We start from the raw sequence: 23,269 nt of genomic DNA on the forward strand, positions 1-23,269 counted from the left end.
TTATCAATCAAAATCTCTTGCCAATATAGGTTTTAAAACAGTGCTCTTAGCAACCAAATGCAATTATTCACATGCTCTATAAGTCATTTAAATTTTAAATTAACAATTAGGGGCTAAGATGTCTCAGTGCATAAAGGGCTTGTTCCCCATGCATGAGGACCTAAATTCTAATCCCCAGAATTCACATAAAGCTAGACACAATAGTATGTGTCTGTATTTCCTCCTAGTAGGTAAAGTGAAGAGTCATTGGCTCACCAGACAGCTAGCCTGGCAGATGCCAGCTCAAACAAAATGGAAAGAAAGGACCAATAACAGGCTGACGCCGACTTTTGCATGTATACCAACAACACACATACCATCATTCACATATGTATATACCATACACGTTAAAAAAAAAAAACATTTAAAAACTTAAACAAGTAAATGACTCGATGTTGCAAAGCAGGAAGCTGTCCAACCTTTGGTGTTGTAAAAGCAAGTAACAATATAAACAAAACCAGATCACACCATCTTTGTTAGGCTCCGAGAAAAGCTTAGCCTAGGCTGAAGGTGTAGCTCAGTGGACGTCTTAATCAAAGAAAGGAAAAGAAAGAAGAGAACAGAGACTAAGCTTCCTATGACATGCTGTAAAAGGTAACATTGTTACCACAATAATCCTTTTCAAAGATGTGGGTTTTAGCTTTGTACTGAAACTGGTCAAAACACTTGCATGTCTACCCAGGAAATAAATACTGAAAGCAAATCGGTCTTAATAACCTTTTCCCCCAAGTAGTCACAAAAGAAAATTGAGAAGACTATTATAAAGTTACCCTCCCAGATAAAATAATGGACTAAAAAAAGGCTTCAAATGCATTGACACATTTTATAAGTATCTTGGTGCAGTGAGATGGCTCAATAAGTAAAGGCTCTTGCTACACAAGCTTGGTAACCTGAGTCACAAAAACTCATGTAAAGATGGAAGGAAAGAAATGACTCCACAAAGTTGTCCTCTGATCTCCACAAACACTATGACTCAATGTGCTCATGCATGTACATGCACACACAATTACACATTTAAACACATACAGCAATAAAAAATTAAGTAAAAATTACTTGCTAACTACTTAAATATTTCTCTAAAATCTATCTGAAAAACACAAGAGACTTTATACTTATGCATGTTAACAACATATGTAAGATTTCAATTTAAAATCACAATAAAGGTCATTATTTTTGACTGTGTATCAGTATTAGAAACTTTAAATAAACTGCAAATATTACTTTCTCCCGAATGAACTCAAACACCAATTTAACATATGTTTACTTCCTGGCTGAGTGGTATGGCTAAGGATTAGAATCCACTGGCATGTATCAGGCTCCATACCATACCCAGAGCCAGAAAGATCACAACAGCTCCAAGTGACCACACATAAATATTCAACGGCTAGGAAAACTTACGACTACATCTGACTGTAACACTCACTTGTGGAAGCCACAGGAATGTTGGGGAAGTTGGTGGTACTGGTAGCATTGGACTCTGATGGGGCTAAGAGAGCTGGGGTGCTGTATGTCTCCGTGGATGCACGATTACTTGGTGGGTGTTGGATGGTTTGAATTGAATGTCCTTCAGTGGGTAAGGATGGCTGTCCTTCAAAGTCATGAACGTATTCATCCTTCACTAACATACTTGGTGGAGCTATGCATAAAAACAAAAAAACAACAACATAAAAGACATTTATATTTTTATACTCTTTCATTTTTACACACACACCAAAAATAAAAACAAAAAACAAAAAAACTATATACCAAGTAACTGACAGTATCTAAAACTTAACCATAGTATAAACAATTCAAATTCAGAAATTTTTTTCATAGTACAGAAAAGCATTTTATTAGCTTTAGCTACTTTAGAGGTTTTACCAATTTGACTCACTAAAATTTAAAGACATAGTCTTCAGTTTTCTGACAAACTCAGAAATAAATAGATTAAAAACCAAATGCCTAACAAAACATTTACTCTTAAGTCAAACTGAGAATGAATAATCAGTTCTGTCTTTCTGAACTTGACAATATGATGAAGTAGGATTTGAAAAGTATTCAAACCAGGACCAAGGACTATAATTAACCTATCATTTGGAGTTGCTGTATACTGAAAGTTCCTTTAAAAAGTCAAACTGAAACCAAATGTAGATGTTTGCTGTAATGAGGCAGGCTAAGAAAATCCCAAATCATCAAAGTGAAATTTGCTTTTCAGAATCCCAATCTACATAAAACTGGTAAGAACATTCAATTAAAATCTTTTGCATTTTAATGAGCAAATCTAGTGTCTAAGTCATAAAGAACAGTCTCTTTAATCAACTAGGGATTGATTTGCTTTGCTGTATTTTTTTAAAGTGAAACTGAACTATATTCCTATTGGTTAGTTCTCTGTTTAGAGCCTTCTCAAGTGGTCTTAGCCTTGCTGTCTATCCAGTAAAACCAGCCTTTAGTCTTTTTGAACTAATACTTGTACTGTGAAGTTTACAATCAACTAAATCCTAATATTAGATATCTTCTTAGAGCTGTTAAATAAATGCCAAAGACATTCTCTTCAACTAAAAAAATAGTGTTACTTTCCTCATCCGTTTATCTACTGAACTGAGATACTAACAGCACCATATCTGTTCAAGTTTCTGCACACAACTTCTTTTTTGACATTTGAAACATGAAAATGTTGATATTTGTTAAAGTCATACATTCCAGCAGGGACTGGAGAGGTAGCTTAGTAGTTAGAGCAGCTTGCTTATCCCTAGTTTGTTTCCCAGCACCCCAGGCCAAATAGCCTGTAACTTCCTATCACTCCAGTTCCTGATGCAACTCTAGCCTCAAGGGTACCTGCACACATGTGTACAACCTAGAGACACAAAATATACACACAATAAAAAATAGATCTTAAAGAAACCTCCATGGAAAACAATTCAATAATAATAAGATATTTACACATTATCCTGTATCAGTAAAAAAAGTCAAACCTACAAGAGTAACCTGCTTACAAGACTAACTGGTATAATAGTGGTACAAGTGGTTTAATAACCAGTCACTCTTTTTTATGGGATTTAAGGCCCACTTCATAAGATGGAACTTATACCTGACACTGTTAAGGTAGTCACTAACCTGAGACTGGGCTCATGGGCCCTAGAGAAAAATTTACTACTATGATTCTGCTAAAGGAACAAAGCAACAAAATGACTTAAGGGCACACTGCTACATTCATAGATCAGTGATCACTCATCCCTTATCAGAGAAGCTCCTCTTGCAGTAGGTGGAAATTAACACAGACTCACAACTAGACACTGTGCAGAGAGGGAGACTCTAGAACACCCAATCCTAAATGAAATGTCTTCATCAAGCCTGAACTGAAGAGGAGGCTGTAAGATTTTAAGATCCAGAGGTGGTAGATGACTCCAAGGAAACAGTGTCTTCAAGACACAACAGAACTAATATAAACATGAACTCAGACTGGAAACACATGCAAGACCTACGAAGGCTCTCAAAGCAAACAAAAACCCCAGCACTGAGATGGTGAAGCAGACAAAATTATCAACCACAATCCAGGGCAGGCCCATGGCCAAAGTATCTGGCCAACACAAAATCAGTTCTGTGGTTTTTGTTTTGTATTTTTTGCCTTGATGGTTATTTGGATCTCTGTTTTTGTTTAATGGGGTTTTGAGTGATTGCGGTGGGGCACACACAAGTATTCTGTAGGACATGAGAGGAGTTAGGAAAAAAATATTAACAAAATATACTCTATGTAAAAAAGAATTTTAAACTAAAAAGTTGACCCTAAATACTCACTAATGTTTAACAAATTATAATAATAAGCAAAATCTTGTTTAGAGCGTAAGTTGGGTATGATTAAGCTTTTCAGTTTTCTAATTATGCTCTTAGCAAAATTCTGGATTTTTCTTCATAAAGATCTTGGCATCTCTATTTAATTCCTGGATATTTAGGGTTTTGCTGAAGTGACTGAGATTTGTTTTTACCTACTGGCAATGCTAATACAAAAGGAACAGCTGTGAACTTGAAGGAACTGCTCTGAGAAGACTTCACAGACAACTGTGACATCCAGAAAAACCAGCTGCTGTCTCCTTTAAATAGCTAAGCCTCCTTTCCCAAATACAAGTTTGTAACTTGGACTTTTTGGCTTCCCAACTCCCCGACTGCTTTCCACAGATCTTTTTTATTGTCTGACTGCTGAGTGTTTTAGAGTTCAGAATCCACTGATTCTTTCTGCTGGTGTTTGAAGTGCTAAAAGATTTCTCCAATGCCACCCACTGCACTTCATTTTTCCTTTTAATTCGTTAACTGGCAGAGAAAAAGAACCTAATCATAGACTGTCTTCTTGAGACCTCATCTTGGAAATTCTTTTGAAGATCATCGACTCATGAAGAAAGAACATTAAGGGAAAGTCCACACTGTTGAGTTCAGTCTCTCCATCAGATACAGGATGTCTCTACCCCTTCACCTGGAGAAGAATTCTGCCTCCCTCGAAATCAAAGTGCCTGGGAAGACATCTATATGAGCAAACTTGAGTTCCCATGTTTAACCTCACCCCCAAGCCATTGCAGACAAGTGCTGCTGTCAAACCTGAGAAAATGCACCTACAATCACATACTTCAGGGGTCTCTCAAGATCCCCAATGTAAAGATACTGAGTCAGTCTACAAGCAGACACTCAGGCACCCAGTCTGATGCAGTTGACCCATGACTCTCCTCAATCTCCCACAGGCTTACCACACTTATCACACATGGAAAGACATCAGCAAGAAGAAACTGTCAGAATATGTTGACCAATGAGTCAGCTGAACTTAAGAGTCAACGTCCAGACAAGGGGCTCCATGTCCAAAATATCAAAACTCCTACAGAAAAACTAATCAACTTGTCTCTGATGCGGCCCAACTGCCCAACTGTTAGCCCAATATGAGCAGAGAAAGATCATCACAGCACTTGAGCAGCATAGAGTTATAAACTACCATATTCCTCTTTATTCTATTCCAGGCTATGAAGAGGCCACAGAGGTTGAAGGGGAAGCCATCAGGTGACAGAAAAACATTTTCCCCAATATAATCCTAATTCCCCAGCTCTTTCAGCAACTACTTGCAAGCCACTTGGTTGGGAATCACAAAGCTTCTGGTGAGTGCTTACACAACTCAGGCTTAGGAGATGGCTTGCCACCAAGGTTTGATACCTGAGTATGGCTCCAAAAACTCACAGTAAAAGAAATGATGCCAAGTAATCACATGCATGAGTGAACACACACATACACACACTCCACACACACACATACACACACACCACACACACACATGCATGCACACTAAACTCTTGCTTTTCAAAAAACGTGTCCATAGTTTGTGATTTTTATATATAAAAAAGAGAACAGTGCATGTATTTTCTGCATGAAGAATAAAGAAGCCCTGGAAGCAAACACTAGGACCCAATCCAAGTGACGACACAGGCAGGGATGGAAGCTCTGGGAACAGGCTTTCATTAGACACCTTTACCTTTCTGTACTGTTCCACTTATGGACCAACTATACTGCTTATTAAAAACTAATTAAAAAGCAGTCTATACTTTAAGTCCATTAAAAAAAAGATACAGTTCTCTAGAGGAATAGAACTGATAAAAAGGATTTACTAGAGTGGCTTACAAGCTAGTCCAAAATGGCTGTCTCCTGAAGGAAAGTCCAAGAATCCAGCAGGATTCATGAGACTCCATGTCTCAGTCAGTCTTCAGTTTTTATTAATCCTGGAGGAGGAGGCTCTGATACCAGTGAAGGAATACCTTAGCAGCAAGATCTACGAACTTGCCAGTCAGAGTGCGGGCAAGAAGGCAGAAAGCAAACACTTCTTTTTTTATGCCTTTATATAGGCTGCCATGAGGTACAGTCAGATTTAAAGTGGGTCTTCCAACTTCAAGCAATCTAGATTTAAAACAGGTCTTCCTATGATCCAATTAAGTAAAAAATCCCTCATAGGTATGCCTAGTCTATGTTTGCGTTTTTAATAAATCCAGATATAATCAAGTTGATAATCAAGAATAACTAACACAAGTCTTCTACTCCTTGTCAACATGATTGATATCCAATCACATCTTATTTCCAAATAAAACTAATAATAAGGTCAAAATTACACCTAACATGAAATACTATCCCACTTGCAATCAGAAGCACATTATGTACTTTACCAAAGGTGACAATGTTTTTTGAAAGACATTCTTTTAATACCTCAAGTACTATTACATAATGGTATTATCTCAATTGATGCTAGCCTTCAGGATAAAAAATTAACAGAAAACACAAATACCTGAACAAACACATTCTTAATAAAAAAGGACAGAAACATTTATATCAATTATAAGCTTCATTTTTTCAACTAGCCATTCTACATCCTCCACCCTCAACAAGCATCTCAGCAGGTCTTTGTTGTTCTGAGGGGAGTGAGCTATACGTTCAATCCTAAAGAGTCTGTGTCCCACAGAGAGTGAATTTACAGAGGGTACATGACGCCGTAGGGCAGTGTTTTTAGCCGAACTTTGTAGTATTTCCAGTTGTCCAAGGACTTTAAAATCCTGTTTCAGGAAGTCTATCTCCTGGGTTTTTAAAGGAGTTGAGTCCTATATGTACCTTGTAGTACTGCAATTCAAAAGTAAGTTATCTTTAGCTTAGGAAAGTTTTTTTAAAACAAAATGTTAGTAAGTAATTTTGTGCTAACATTAAAATTTTAATTTTTTAAAGGTACTAGATTTTTCAGAAGTAAAATCTGATGGTTCTAAACTAGTAAGTGTAATTGTAAATTCTAACTCTTAGAAAAAATTCAGAGAAAATAAAAAATCTTTAATTGATTTGTTAATCTTCACATTAAACATTGGTAACATTAAAAAAAAAGTCTGTGTCCTTTATCATCCTTCCTGAATTAGGCTGTTGTAGTTTAATTTAATCCCATGACATGGTAGCACCAAGAGACATCCTGAAGGATCCCCCTATACTCCAGACCAATCCTGCTTACCTCCACTGTGAAGAAGCAACATAATTCCCTTTTGTTAATCTGGATCAATCACCTTCCTAACACTGCAACTAATTTTCTTAGACTATAGGTTTAGGGTATTATAACCCAGAGTGGACAAGAGCTTACAGTTCAGTAGAATGTTTGCTATGTTTTCTGCAACCAAAATTCCTAGGCCCCAGGACAGAAAGGTGATAGTGAGTGGAATTAGTCCCTTTCCACCCCTTAAGTCCTGAAGCCATCAATCCTGATTGTGGGAGAAACCATAATATATAGTGGGTGCTTATTCCAAGCCTATGCTGGCTTCTGGAGAACCCTCCCCAGCTCTCCAGGCTGCTACCTAACTGATGCTATAGCTGACCTATAGTGAGAATTCTAAAATTGAGGCAAAACAAAACAAAACCAGAAGTGTGCTTTTGTTTTAATTCCAGGTGTAGAATATGGGGCTGCTTCAGATTGTCCATGGCAGCTGTGAGTTGCCTCATTCATTGGTGGGAGGATGGGGGGCCTTGATTTTGTCAGCTACAGATTCTGCAATTCTGAGACATCTGGAATTCTGGGGACTTTTCAGAGGGTATATAAATGCTAGGGCCCCAAGAGGCAGGGTAGGTTGTTGGTTATTGTTGGTTGCAGTTTGTTAAGCAGTTGTGCAAAGAAGAAACAAACAAGAAAAAAAAATCAGATATCCTAATGACAAAGACCAAACTTGCCTCAAAGAACTATATGCCCCTAATCAGTAGGAAGTCTAATGATAAGATATCCTTCTTTCAGGCCCCTGACTTTATTCAGGGATCTCTTTCCTTTCCCCTCTATCCTTTTCTCTCTTATCTGGTGTTAGAGACTGAAAGTGTGGAAGAAAAAAGGGGAAGAGAGAAGAACCCACAAAACAGCAAAAGACAGCTAATACTGATCTATTCTTCTATCATGACAGTTACAATGGATGGAATTCCTGTCACATTTCTCTGACTGTGAAGTGAATTTCTTGGTCAGAAGCAATGCTGTATGGAATACCATGACGGTGGAGAAGGCATTCAGTAAGTCCATGGATAGTAATGTTGGCAGAAGTATTACATGCTGGAGACAGAAATTCATAACCAGAACACGTACCCATTCTAGCAAGGACAAAGTGTTACCCTCTCTCTGAAGGAAATGGTCCAACTGGCCACCAGGTTTTGCTGGCTGGTCACCCCAGGGAATGGTGCCATATCTGAGGATCAGCAATGGTCTCTGTTGTTAGCAGATCAGCGCTGAGCTCTGAGCAACAGTGATAGCCAGTGATGCCCATCTTGATGAGTGGAAACCCCCATCTGTGCCACTATGGCCACTTTGTTCATGGACCTATTGGGCAATGCCAGGGATGGCTGGAGAAAGGCTGTCCACAGAACAGAATAGTTCATCCTATCTTCTCGATTACTGAACACCTCTGCTGGTCACCTTTAGATGTGCATGTACATAGGACACAAGCATCTTTGCATCCTTAGCCATTCAAAGAGATCAATTCACATACCTCTTTCGCAAATGTCTTTCCAATTTTCTAATCACATTCTTTCCAATTCAACTATCCCATCAAACCACTGGCTACAACCAAAAAAATCAGTAGTAAACAATTTTGTATCTGACAATTTCTCATTCAAAGCAAAAGTACAACCACGTGTACTATTATCTTAAGCTCTGCCCACAATGAGGATTTTCTTTCACTGGTGTCTTATGAAGTTACCCTCGGTGGTGCCTGCTTAACATGCAGAACCAAAAGGGAACTAGGCTCTAGTCTTCTCTTTCTCAGTCAACCAATTATAAGGGACACCCCCATGAGTCTATGAGAAGATACTTAGACCTGTTGAAGAACTCCTATTCCTCACCTTATTCTAAGCTGGCAGAGTTCCAAATCACTTGGTTTATTAGCCGGAATAACACAACCAATGGAGAAATGTGCTGTCTCTAGAATACAAATAGGCCCACTAAACACTGTTCTTTTTTGGTGGTAGAAGGAGCCAGGTACAATAATTTATCCTTTCTTTTAGAAGAATCTCTCTGCATGACCCACACTACTAAACTAAAAATTTCACCAAGGTAGAAGGCTTTATACTGCCTATCCTTTGATGTTACCAATGTGCCTCAGTCCAAAGTGGTAGGTGGCTACCTCCTGCTCACTTGGTCCACTCACCATAATGACATCAATGTAACAGATCAGTATGATATTTTGTGGAAGAAACAGAAGATCATGATTCCTTCATGTATCACTAAGGTAAAACTGTCAAGGTATACTGCTGGCCTTCCCAACTGAAAGCAAATTGCTTCTGATGGGCCTTACAGATAGGTACTTGGAAAGGGTATTTGCTAGGTCAAAAACTAAAAACCATATACCAGGAGATGTCTTAATCTCTTCAATTAAGGACACCACATCTGGTACAGCAGCTGCAATCAGAGTAAATTAAGTTTCCAACAATCAACTGTCATTCTCCATGATCTAGGATCTTCTGCATAAGACAAATAGAGTTAAAGGTAAATGTAGTGTGAACACTACCTGTGTATCTTATAAGTCTAATCTTATTATAATGAGAGCTTTGGTTTGATTTTCTGCAACTTAAGCTCTATGACTGCTAGAGAAGAAATTCTCTCCCAGGGGACACTTAGAAATCTTTAAGCTGTTTATATACATCTGGAGCTGGTCAAGATTTCCACTAAGTTCTATTCTTTTTCCTTTGCTTCTACATCTTGAAATACTAGAAGTTGGTTAATTTTATCCATAAACTTATTTTTGTCGATTGTAAATTTATGCAGAAAACTAGAAGCAACCAACCAGCACCATTATTTCCTTATTCCACATATTATCAAAAGTTTTATATACAGAATCATTAAATTCCCTATTCCAAACAGCAAACCTTTAAATATTTCTAACAGTGGGCTTTGAGTATTCTCCATACTTTCGGGGAAGTCTTCGGTAATTGTAGGCATTGGCAAATTTCCAAGCCTGCTCCAGATACTTGAATTTATTCTTACAATTCTGTTTCCCTATAACCACAACCCTTTATAAGTCCGAGTTCTCTAGAGAAAGAGAACTGATAGAATGAATGAAAACTACATGGGTTCATCAGAGTGGCTCACAGGTCCAAATCCAGCTTGTCTAATGACAGCTGCCTTCCTAACGTAGATCCAAGAACCCAGTAGTCACCCAGTCCACAAGGTTCAGTGAGTTAGCTGTCTTCAGCATACACTGGAATCCCAAAGACGTGTGCTTTAGTATCAGGGAACAAATGAACTTGCCAGCAAGAATGTGGGTAAGCAAGCAAATAACAAAAGCTTCCTCCTTCCATGTATTTTAAAAAATCTGTAGCTCAGATTTAAGGTAAGTCTTCCAACCTCCAGTGATACGGATTTTCTAATTATCTAAAAGTCCCTCACAGGTGTACCCAGCTACTTGGGTTTTTTGTTTGTTTGTCTTTGTTTGTTTTTGTCAATTACATATATAGTCAATTTAACAAGTAAGAATAGCCATGACAGATTCAAAATTGTAAAATATTTCCCTTTCTGGATTTATATTCAATAAGTTTATTTACTTAAAAAACATGGACTGAGTATCCATGTTCCACATACTCTTGTAACAAATGAGATAGACATATCAATAAAAACAAATATGACTCTCTAACTTCATCACGCCTGACTTCATGACACTTTTCTGTAGTTTAGTATTTCAGAGCAAACCCACATTATTGAGACTCCTAGCTGAGCAAGTTCCTTGATCTCTAGGTCCATGTGTCCTAATCAGTAAGAGTGAAAATAATCTCACCTAGCACAGAAAAGCATCAAATGGACAATGGCACAATATTCACTGTGGTGGTTTGAATAAGAATGGTTCCCAGAGCCTCCTATATTTGAATGCTTGGTCGTTAGGGAGTGCTGCTACTTGAGAAGGATTAGGAGGTGTGGCCTTGTTGGACAAAGTGTGGGCTAAATATCTTTCTTTCTTCCTGCTGCCTCTGGAATCAAATGTAGAACTCTGAGCTACTATGTATATGTACTATGCGTACATGGGACCATGCTCCTCACCATGAGGACAATGGACTACACCTCTGAAAGTATAAGCAAGCCCCAATTAAATGTTTTCTTTGATAAGAGTTTCTGTGGTCATGGTGAGCAACAGAACATGACTGAGACAATCATAAATCATTTAGCTCAGTACCTTACATACAATAATCATTTAATAACTGTAAGCTATTTTAAAGCATATTTTTAGAGTAGTCATAAAATTGTAAAGTTTTGTATGAGAGAAAAATGAATTCTCCATAGATGACAAAGAAAGCCTAAGTCACTAGGCATTCTGTTACTGCCACAGGCAAACCACACACCCCACAGCATCCTATGTCTTGTTAACTTTTTCTTTCCTCCAAAGGACTCTGAACTTCAAATAAAAGAAACATGCCACATTTTTCTTAATATCCTTTAGCACAGTAGCAAGCAATAATAAACTTGGCATTTGCAAAAAGAATACATGGGTCAATATGGTCAGTTTCAGCAAAGAGAGGAGAAGCCTTACTAGAATGGACACACAATCCCAGGACAAGGAAGAAAATGTTTCGTTTCTCAGCTTTTCATTACCCAGCCTACTATTATTTCTTTGTTCAGTTCAAAAGTGAAATGTGTGAACAATCTGTTTTCTAAGCAAATTAAAGCAGGTATGACTGTCTACAGACCTACCACTAGGGGGATCCACAGGCTGATGTGGAACTCTCACAACCACTCCATATTTAAAGTCTGAAATTATCACTAGTTCCTAAACCCTAACTCCAAAACCATGGATAGAAAATAGTGACACACTGAAGACTGCTTATTACAGAGTTGGCAGAGGCAGAGATTTCAGCAACCTTAAAGCTACCATCCCCAGACCTTCAGGGCTCCTACTACCACCAACCACAGTTCTAGAAACCCATAAGCCAAAATAACAACATGCCTCTATTACCAGGCACGTGGAAGAAAGGAGACTACAGCTAAACAGCCTTTTCCAGAATTGTAAAGCTGAGTGAAAAGAGCGCCACATTACTCCCTGGTGGAGAGCATGAGCTCACTGCTTTAAGACGACAGTGCAAGCATCTCCACAAATTAGATTTTTAAAGAGATTTCAGTTGTTAATAAGCTGAGTTTTAAAATTCCATTTTCATATACACCAAAACATCCAAATTAAAACCAAGTGGATTTTCTCATTTCAAAATACTTTAGCCTTTTGTTTCACTGCGCTTTGATGCCCCTTCCAGCTTCCACAGGCAGCAGACACACAAAAATATGCAAGCAAAACACTCACATACATAAAGAAATGTAATAAATCCAATTTTCAATGTTCAGTGTAGCAATTTTTTTCTTATTAGTGATACTAGCTCCTACACAAAGCACTTGTGTATGAACAAAAAAATAAACAAGACATGTTAAAAGAAAATAGGAAAAGTTACAAGAATCCAGTTACTTACCATTACTCTGCAGTGTTAATCCTGAGAGATCTTTTTTTAAGGGGGAAAAAAAAAAGAAACATAAATCAATATTACCGTGAACACATCTTCCATTACATTTTAAGTTATAGAACATCAATTTAAGCCAGAAATTATAAATTTTCATGAGCCATTCAATTTAAAAGTGGGGCAAATGCTGATTATATGTATAGTTTAAATTTCTAAGGCTTCCCATCTTATTTACAACAATGTACAAAGTACATAAAGGATCAATTTTATATACTCAGTTTTAGAAGTAAGAAATCCCACAAATTTGTTCTGATTTAAGTATTTACATTCATTTAAAATGTCTGACTTGAGCCAGGCATGGTGGTGTGGACCTCTAATGCCAGCACTCAAGTGCTGGACAGAGGAAGACCAAGAATCATCCTTGGCTACACAGCCAGCTCTTGGCCAGCCTGGGACATGAGACCTGGTCTTAAATCAAACTTTAATTCTGATTCTTTAAGTTCACTTAAAGTCTTGAGTAGTCCTCAAATACAAGCTTTAACTTAAGGAGTAAACCATGTGAAGGTCCTTTCCCTTCACACATCTATGAAGGTTCTGCAGTGACAGTGCACTTACCAATTCCAGGCGAGACAACCCTCTCATAGTGATATGGATTCACACAGACACTATCACATTTTAAGTCAAATGCATACTGACAATATTTAACATGCTTTAGTTCATTCTTGTGTAGATCAGGCCACCTCCACAGACGGGCATAAATCACATGAGGAAATCCTTTCCGACCAGCCACCTAGGAAAACAAACAATCACTTATTAAGTATAAGTTATACAGAGTGAGCATCTGACACTACAAAGCAAACACATGGCTCTACTCCAATCTCCTTGTGTACAACTAAGATCTTCGGCATCTAAAAGCAGTCTCTCTCTTTTCTCTGGGGACTAACTAAGCCAACTGAAGGCTCCCAAGTATCCTCAGAAGGGGACAATCACAGGAAAGACAATGGCAGAACTTTAGCCCCAACTCCCCAACCTCTGTTGAAGGGAAAGGTTATAATATAATGTAGAGTTGATTACAATGAATTAAATTATGTCTAGGTAATTAAACCTGCAAGAGAAAGAAAAAAAAAAAAAGAAACAAAAGAACAGGGTTTGAGAGCTTGGGATAGCTGACCATGTGGTGGCTAAAGGCTGGTCTTCCTGGAGAGGCTATGGAGGTTTACCTTGCCTCTGCATCTCACAATCTGTAGCCTTTGCAATAATACCCTTCATAATGGTAAATAGGGTTTCCTCAGTTATAGCAGATGCTTGAGTAAATTACTTGAGCTTGTGGGTGGGACTGTGGGAACTCTTGACAGCAGACAGAAGCACAGGCAGAACAACCAGATGATTATGATTGGCATCTCCAAGTAGACTAGGTCCAGAACTGAACTGAATTAGAGGATGCTCAGGTATGTTACCTGAAGACCTGCTTATTTGCCAAGATAAAAGAAATCTTCACACCTTTTAAAGTCACAGAAGAGATATGTCTTCAACATACACTAAGAAAAACAGGTTTGAGAATCCCACACACAATTCCACCCCCACAGGCCCCATAGCCAATTTCAGACTGCAACTATCCCTTCATAGATGAGAAATCCAAAGTTCAAAATAATTAAAGCACAGGAGTACATACCTGTAATCTCAACACTCAGGAGGCTGAGGTGGAAAAAATAAATCTCTAGTTCTAGACTAGGCTGAGCTACAAAGAATATATAAAAAAACCTATCCAGGATCACACATTACTGCCAGAATTTGACCAGAGTTCGATTTCAAGACCCGCACTCAGATTTTTAAAATGATAAAAGTATAAATTTGTCAAAAATTATGTCTAAAATCTAGTGTCAAAAATTATGTCTAAAATCCAGAAACAAAATTCTAAAACCTACCATCACATTTCCAAACTTCTTCACACATAAGATATCGCTTTAAATGAAAAAAGTGACCACTGAATGCTTCATTCCAATGAAGGTAGTGTAACATACCCTAAATTACAAGAGTCCAATGTATCAGTCAGGATACTTACAATACCAAATCGTGCTGGCAGGAGAAATGTGAATTATAAGATGAATGCCAATGTGCTATACAGGGAGTGAGCTCTCAATATAGGGCTTCTCATTTATTTTTCAATTTTTCCTCATTGCATGATTTTTGAATGACATAAAAAAGATAACATCCATCTTTTTTGCATTCTTCCACATACTCTCATCATGCACATAGGCAAAAAAAGATGCACAGTATCAAGAGACAGAGCTATAGAGTTTGAGAGATGGCCCAGCACTGAGAACACCCAATGTTCTACTATGACGAGGAGCTTGATGGCAGCATCTGGAATGTTCTCTTCTGCCTCTTTCAGTATCTGTACACACATTGTGCACATATACACACATAAGTAACAAAAGTAAATCTCTAAATATATGAAATAAACATGTGGAAATGGAGCTCACATTAAATTGGTAGTAACTTAAGAGGAAATTTACTATCACAAAAGATATTCAAAACTCTAAGACTAACCTGAAGTCGTCCGTCCAGTGTTCTCTGTATGGTGACACATTTGCTAGGATGAGCTCCATTTGTAGTTATAGCTGTTATTAAAGAATCCAATTCATCTTTTTTCTCTTTCAGCTTCTTCACCAAACTCTCAATTGCTCTTTTTGCAAACGTTTCACTTTCACCACCTTGTCTATGACACATCAAACTATGTACAATGCTCAGACAGGCATCATTACTTGTTGGTGTATTTGTAATAGACATATTGTCCATTTGTTCAAGTTTTTTCTTTTAAATCAAACTCTCCAATTTCTGGAGTAATTTTGATCTTTTGAAGGCAGTGAAAACCAATAGCCAATGTTGTAAAACAATTTTCAAGACATCTGGTTAGCAGGATAATCTAAGAGAGAAGAGAAATGAAAATACATTTCAGAAGGTAGATACTATTATTTTGGGAAGAAAAACTGTTCCATGTAAAAGACTCAATGCCCATAGTTTGAAAAATGTTTAAAGTTTGAAACGACTTAATTATAAAATCTAGCCTGCTTTGATACTCTAAAATCATTAACAACTCAGGCCTTGTCATTACTGCAAAGGCACGCTAAATCAAGTCTTACCACATGTGCCAACCCCAAACTTCCCACCATATTGTCTATGTCATTGCTACTATTCTGACCCTTAGAATTCTTACTCATCATTGGTAATCAACATTTGCTTCCTCAAAAGTAGTGCTTCTCAACCCTCCTAATGCGACCCTTTAACACACTTCCTCATGCTGTGGTAATCCCCAACCATGAAATTACTTTGTTACTTCTTAACTGTCATGTTGATACTGTTGTGAATTGTAATGTAAATACCTGATATGCAGGGTAAAGAAATACAACCCCTGTGAAAGGGCTGTTCAACCATCAAAGGAATCACAACCCACAGGTTGAAACTGCTGCTCTAAAATTATTTTTAAAATGCTTTTCAACTCATTATACTCCCACATAAAGAGACAACGTTTCACGTCTGTCAATAGTTACCACTTACTCATATGTATAAATATAAGTAAAAGGATGAAACAAGGTAGCCCATGCTGGCCTGGGCCCACCACAATACCCCTGCATTAGCCTCCTAAATGCTAAGATTACATCCAGCTATAAACAGTGAGTGAAGAGACACTTTCCAGATAAAAACTATTTGCATGAGGATGGGGAGAATCAGAGATCAGGAATAGGAGTCCAGTTATACTAAGCAGCTAGACAACAAGTTACTTAACTATTAACTACATGCTATTCAGTACAAAGTACTTACTGTCTGAATTCTAAGATACTTGTTTTTAAAGGATATTATCCAAAACACATAATGCATTCATTTATCTTCTCCTAATAAAGCATGCCATAGAAAATGTAAGAAGACAATGACAGACTAGCAACCCACAGTTCAAAGGCATGTAAAAGGTTATATAAAAGGACAGCCATGTGCGCAGTGTCCAAAGTTTTACTTTTAAGAAATGATGATTAATTCATGGGAAAATGGAAGAGAGAAGTATAAAAAAATCACTGTATAGTCAAAAAAGAAAAGGGAAACAGAGAGAAAACATCAATCCTGGCGAGGCATATTAGTATGCTCCTGCAATTCCACCACCTTCAGACTATGCAACTCAGTAAGAGATACCTGCCACCCACCCACACACACACACACACACACACACACACACACACACACACACACACACAGAGTTTAATTTTCCTAACGCCAGGATATGGCTGAGTAATAACATTCCTGCTTAGCATACCGACAACTTGAGATTCAGTCTTCAGACTAGAAGAAAAACCTCCGGTCAAACCTGAGAACTACTAGTCTGATCCCTCTCACTGCCAGACTCACTAGTTTAATTTCTATACTAACCACCTGTTGTGGTGGTTTGAATAAATATGCCCCCTTATAGGCTCAAATATTTGAATGTTTCGTCTCCAGGGAGTGGCACTATTTGAAAGGATTAGGAGGATCAGGAGATGCAGCCTTGAAGGAGGAAGTGTGTCACTGAAGTCTCCAAAGCCCTCCCCATACCCTCTGCCTACAGAACAGCTAATGTTCCAACTCTTCAAGTGCTGCCATGTTCCCACTGAGACAATGAACTAACCTCTGAAACTGTAAGCTGGCCCCCAACTAGCCTTGGTCTTGGTGTCTCTTGTCTCACTCTTCAGCAAATGAACAGTAAGTATGACTAAACACCCACGGGCAGAAACTGGAACTGTCATCCTCATCATTACACACCCATTTCTAGGACAGATAAGTCCAACATATTGTCCAATAAACACATTGCTGTGTTTCACATGCTTAACTCACAGCATTCTTTGGCTTAAAATATTCACCCCCATTTTAACCACTCAGTAATTAAGCCCTAGCTAGCTTCTTTCCAAATTACAGCCAAAATATTAATTGCTCCCCCAAGGGTTCCCCCTACTAAGCTGTTGCCTTGCTCTCAATCTCAGAATTACTTCTCTAATGTTTCTTATTTTATTACTTGATCCCCTCCCTCAAATTTAAGATACATCTTCCTTGTCTTTTATTATGTTACAGATCATATTTGTCTCTCAGTCCTAAGAGTTTAAAAAAAAAAAAAAAACTACAAATTTAGAAGGTCAAGAAAACAGTCTCAGCTTTCAAATTCCCAACACCATCCAGTTCCTGACTAGACTGGTTTGAATAAAAATAGCCCCACATGCTCCTGTGTTTAAATACTTGGTCACAAGTTGGTAGGGACCAGGAGACTTGACCTTGTTGAAAGAGGTGTGTCACTAGGGGCGGGAGGTGGGTCAGGTTCTCATCACTGTCTTTGTGCCCTGCCATGTCGTAGTTCTCAACACATAAAAGCTCTCACACTCACTACCATGACCAAGGACTTACCCTCCTTAACTGGAAGCAAGCCCCAACTACACACTTTCTTTTCTAAGTTGCCTAAGTCATGGTGTTTTGTTGCAGCAGTAAAAAAAAAAAAAAAAAAAAAAAAAAAAAAAAAAAAAAGACTGCCTATTCCATTTTTATTCTGTGATACTGTCTTAGGACCATCTTAAGTTCACAAAAAAGCTCATTTGCATTCCATAATTCTTATAAATGTGTACCGATGTACAAGCATATGCATTTAACCATTTGTCCAGTGTCAATACTAAAGGTTATTCTTTATTAAACTTGGGCTGTCTGGGGCCTGGCAATATTGCAAGAGCTATATCAATTTTAAGTTTCTTTAAACACAAAAATAATTTAGTTTTCATAAAAACAGCTTTCTCATACCTTAGATTTTATTGTATTCCTTGGATCATAAAAATCTTAAATATAATTTATAAGTTTCTTACAAGAAAATAGTATCAGCGGGAATATATAAGTGCATTCCTACATTATATGGCTTTAGACAATAAAAATATGATGGACATGGCAAATACTGACATAAAATAAAGCTGTATGTCCCAACTAAAGTTCTAACAACATAAATGACTCCTTATATCTCTCAGTGGTCTCATCTATGAAATGGGTACAGTATTTATCAGGCCTGCCCATCCTACAGACTATCTGAGTAAAAAAATGCAAGAGTGTATACAAAGCCATGTAGGAGCCATAACTGAGTCAAACAACAAATCCACCACCCTGCAAACACTCTAGAAATACACATCAGTAGGCATGTATCAAGAAAGTGTTTTCTCAGACCAACAGCCCACTTCTGTAACAACCTAGAGCACTTCCTTTGTTGTCTTGAAATTAAAATGCAGTCTGACTATTAAAGGCTTATCAAATCAAATGTAAACAAAGAAGTTAAAGTCCCAGAATGTAGCTCAGAATATATATTTAGCATGGGTTAAACTCTGGAACCCATTTTAAAAAATGTTTCTATTTTATGTGGCCTCATAAACATGAAAGTTACACAGTCAGACTTTTTAAGTTACATATAAACATGTTGGTGACACTGATTTTTCTCAAATGGTGAATAAGTAAAGCAAGCGCGCGCGCGCGCACGCACGCACACACACACACACAAAGCTTCAAGGAAGAAAAAGCTGAACTGGACTATAGTTTTATTTTCCTCCTATGTGAGTTTGTAGGATATTTTCAAGTCTTGTGAAATGCCAAGATAATTCTTCACTGCGTCTTCCAGAATGCTTATCACTTAGACCCCACCACAAGGCCCTCTCACAAAAATGTCTACAATACTCCCTAAAGAGCACTTCGTACTCAGTAAGAACTGACTCTGGCCGGTGCACATCAGTGACCCCAGCTAAACAGGGAGGCTAAGACAGGAAACCACCTCGGCCAGTTTCTTAAACTGTAATTCATGATCCCATCTGGGGTTCTTGAAATTAAATGTGGAGGTCACACACACACACACACACACACACACACACACACACACACACACACACAAAGTAACAGCTGTAAGAGGTTTGTGAACCCACAAAAAACAAGTAATAAAGCCAAGGCATTTCTGGCAGTGCTTCCACACACTCAACATGTGACTTCACTGCAGCCAGACTCCAGACTTCACAAACTGCAGTGTTCTTACTGCAGAGGACAAACACAGTATTTTCCTACCAGCATATTTGACGTGTATCAAGTTAGTGTACTTCTGGATTCTGTTGTATTAGAATGTTTAATTTTAAAAGCTGTCATTTGAGTGGCTGACCTGAGTTTCATTTTCTTTTACTTGTTTAATGAATTTGGGTTTGAGATTGGAACTAAATTTCCAATTGTGAAATGGCCCTAAACATCTTTCTTCACTTTGTACAGTGGGTGTATACGAAGCAGTATTCTCAGCACTGATATTCATAAAATCAAAATGCTGATTAATTCCAAAAATTATTTTTTGAAATTAATATTCTGAAAATATTCTCTATCTGGCAGCTTCAAATATTTAGCAAAGACATAATTCTTTATGTAAAAATCAACATGCATATTTATCCTATTGGTATACAAATTTACTCTGATCTTCAATAAATTTAAAAATTTTATACAGCAAAAAAATTGTTAAATTATTCTTTACCAGTAAATGTTTGAGTTGTATACCTATTTTTAGATGCTATATATCCAAGTCAAATAAAACTGTTTTGAATACAAAGGTTTAAAAAGCTGGGCAACACAGCAAGATTTCAAATCATAAAAAAATAAATAAAATACTTTTTTTTTTTTTTGGTGGGGTGTGGGGTCTCAAGACAGGGTTTCTCTGTGTGGCCTTGGCTGTTCTCGGTTTGCCTGCTTCTGCCTCCCAAGTACAGGAATCTAGGGTCTGAAGGTAGTGGTGAAACATGTACCTATGTAGTATGAAGTACTGGATTCAATCCCTAGCTCATGCGTGTGTGCACAACACATCTAGAAAACCCAAGCATATTACCAAATACATAAGAACTAAAGAGTTATGAAAGCAAATGGGACAACATAAAATGCTCCCATCTTGATATACTGCATTAGTCAAGTCAGAATGGACTATGCTACAGTTATAACCAAGTCCCCAAACACCTAACATTTACAAATGCATTGTTTAAGCTCTTCATTTATCACAGATCCGCATGGTGGTACTACCCACTGCCCCATCTTAGAGACTGACAGAGCAGTCTTTCCATGCTAGACAGAAGGAAAGGAACAGTCATGCATTACCTTTTAAAGGTTATTACTTATCCTTTACTTTGATTGGCCATAGTCATATGGCAATACCAGTGATTCTCAACTGGGCAAATTAGTCTCTTAAGGGACATCTGGCAATGTCTAGAGAGACATTTTTGCTCTCTGGTCACAACACTCTGAATGTGCCTGTTCTCTGATATTCGAAGTGGAGTAGGGTCAGGCCTGGTTAGTACTTAGTTGGGCATAATTTTTGATGGTCACTGAAGGGAAGGAAAACTGAGAAGCAGACTGGTTGTCTAATGGTAAAGAATAGACTAGTACCAAACAACCTTCAAATGGCAAACAGACTATCCTTCAGAACAAAATAAAACTACCCAAAATGACAACAGTTCCTGGGTTATCACAAATCTCAAGGAGAGGAAGTGGGGGAGGGGGGAAATTCTACCACATGCCAGGAGAGCCACCAGAATACTTGGTAAAATAATACTATCTACACACATGAAAATGAACTGCCAGGCTTGGGGGAGGGAGGTAATGTGAAAAGGAACACAGGGAAAAAGGCAGAGAAACAAGAGTTACATATCCTGTCAGAGTATGTATCTGGTTATGATAAAGAGACCTCAGCACCAGGTGAGAAGGACAAAGAACTGTACTGCATGTACCAAGCATATAATTTCCTAGAAGTTACATGTTTTGGCAAGTGATAATAAAACTTAGCGTGGAGATATTTTTTTAAAAGATCAAGGTTTGCTCTTTTGCAGGTGCTAGCTTAGTGAAATATGACTGGGAATAAATTCTAAACATAAGCAAGAAAGGCAATTGTTGAGACCTAACTCCCTGTGACAAGTTACAGATTAGATGCTATGCTGACAGCTGAGTAGCTAGATAACATCTAAAAGCATAATGTGTAAGAATACAACCAATCAACAGAGTATTTGTACAGTAGCTCCTAGGATGAACAATGAGACAACTAGAAGTGCTTTTGCTCACTCATGAGTCTTAGATTTAAATGTTTTTTATGACACCAGCTTTAAATGAAATAAACGTTAGAATTAACAGGTTCTGAAGGAAGGCATGGTGGATCATACATATATGTAATCTCAGCACTTGGGAGGCTGAGGCAGGAGGATTGCCATAAATTAAAAGTCAAAGAGTACCTATTATACTGTTTAAAAAGAATCAATAAATATATATGGCACCTATTTCATCTGCCAGCATATACTTCCCCTTTTAGCAAAGACAGTCTGATTTCCCAGGGAAAATCTCACTGAGGCAGGTGAGACAACTCCCAGCCAGAGTCTACTGGACCAAAGCCTGGCCACACTGTACTCCCAGGGATGGAAAGAACCCAAACCAGTGATATCAACTTCTGATGGAAAATGGGGAAGGGATGTTAGAAAAAAAATGAGCCCTTTGAAGGCTGGGAATAAGCTTGGTTGGTAGACTGCTGGCCTAGCATCAACACTATGCATTGATCCCAAGCCTACATAAACTAGGTACTGTAGCACATGCCTAAAGTCCTAACACTGGAGAGCTGGAGGCAGCTATAAACCTGAAGTCCATGAGACCTCTGCAAGAAGAGGAGGTCCCTTTTATACTAGACCTAATACTGGAGTTGACCTGAGTTAACCTGAGAATTTGACAGAAAATCAAATCCAAAAGGTAATTTTGATAGTAATGGTTGAGATCATCTAAATTCAAGCCAACAAAATCCCTTACATGTTTGTGAATGCATAACTGAACAAAATTTACATCATTTACATCTCAGAAATATCATCAAGATAAGCCAAAACATATGAATAATACATCCTATTAGCAATGTAGTTTAAAAAAAAAAAAAAAGCCTAACTAGTTACCTTAAAACTACACCTGGGGCTGAAAAGATGGCCCAGCAGTTAAGAGCACAGACTGCCCTTCCAGAGGTCTTGAGTTCAAGTCTCAGTAACCATATATGATGGCTCACAACCATCTGTAATGGAATCTGATGCCCTCTTCTGGTGTGTCTGAAGACAGCGAGTGTACACATATACATAAAATAAGTAAATAAATCTTTAAAAAAACTACACCTGCCAAACTGTTTTCTGATTCTCTGTATTTACATATTTGTCTATTTTCAGACCCTAATTAGTTTTTAAAATTATAAATTATATCAACATGTATCTTATTACAAATTAAAACAAATAAAATTAAGTAAATTTTAATTCATTTTCAAAAGGCCCACTAATGATAGCCTAAATTACTTTTATAAAAAAATAATCTTTTCCAGAACACAAAATTTAGTAATAAGAATGACACTATTTGGGCTGGAGAGATGGCTCAGTGGTCAAAAGCACTGACTGCCCTTCCAGAAGTCAAGTTCAATTCCCAGCAACTACATGGTGACTCACATCTGTAATGGAATTCGATGCTCTTCTGGTATGTCTGAAGAAGGTATAGCGAATTAAACATACACTGAGTAAATAAATCTTTTTTAAAAATTACATTATTTTACATCTGTGCAAATTTCTTTACTGTGTAGATTAATAGACGACAGCTGGATTCTACCTTCTTTAGCATTCAACTGGCTGTAGATTTCAAGGTGCTGGAAGAAAATGTGACACTGAGATATATGTATAATTGGAAAGAAAATTTTAACATCCCTCTCAAATAATAATGGATATTCATCTTTTATTCAATGACA

General features: G+C 37.7%; 1 protein-coding gene across 1 annotated transcript in view; it reads right to left on the reverse strand.

Annotated features, from left to right (window-relative positions):
* SMAD4 (SMAD family member 4) overlaps positions 1 to 23,269 on the reverse strand; it is a 51,759-nt gene that overhangs the window by 22,322 nt on the left and 6,168 nt on the right. Inside the window, exons 2-5 of the mRNA XM_080920162.1 lie at positions 15,019 to 15,394; positions 13,084 to 13,258; positions 12,481 to 12,510; positions 1,463 to 1,675 (exon numbers count right to left, since the gene is read on the reverse strand). Coding sequence (XP_080776288.1) covers positions 1,463 to 1,675; positions 12,481 to 12,510; positions 13,084 to 13,258; positions 15,019 to 15,267 — 667 coding nt within the window. The 5' untranslated portion in view covers positions 15,268 to 15,394. The remainder of the gene's footprint in view (positions 1 to 1,462; positions 1,676 to 12,480; positions 12,511 to 13,083; positions 13,259 to 15,018; positions 15,395 to 23,269) is intronic.

The sequence above is a fragment of the Micromys minutus genome (genome assembly GCF_963924665.1).
Source record: "Micromys minutus genome assembly, chromosome: 8".
Taxonomy (NCBI): Eukaryota; Metazoa; Chordata; class Mammalia; order Rodentia; family Muridae; genus Micromys; species Micromys minutus.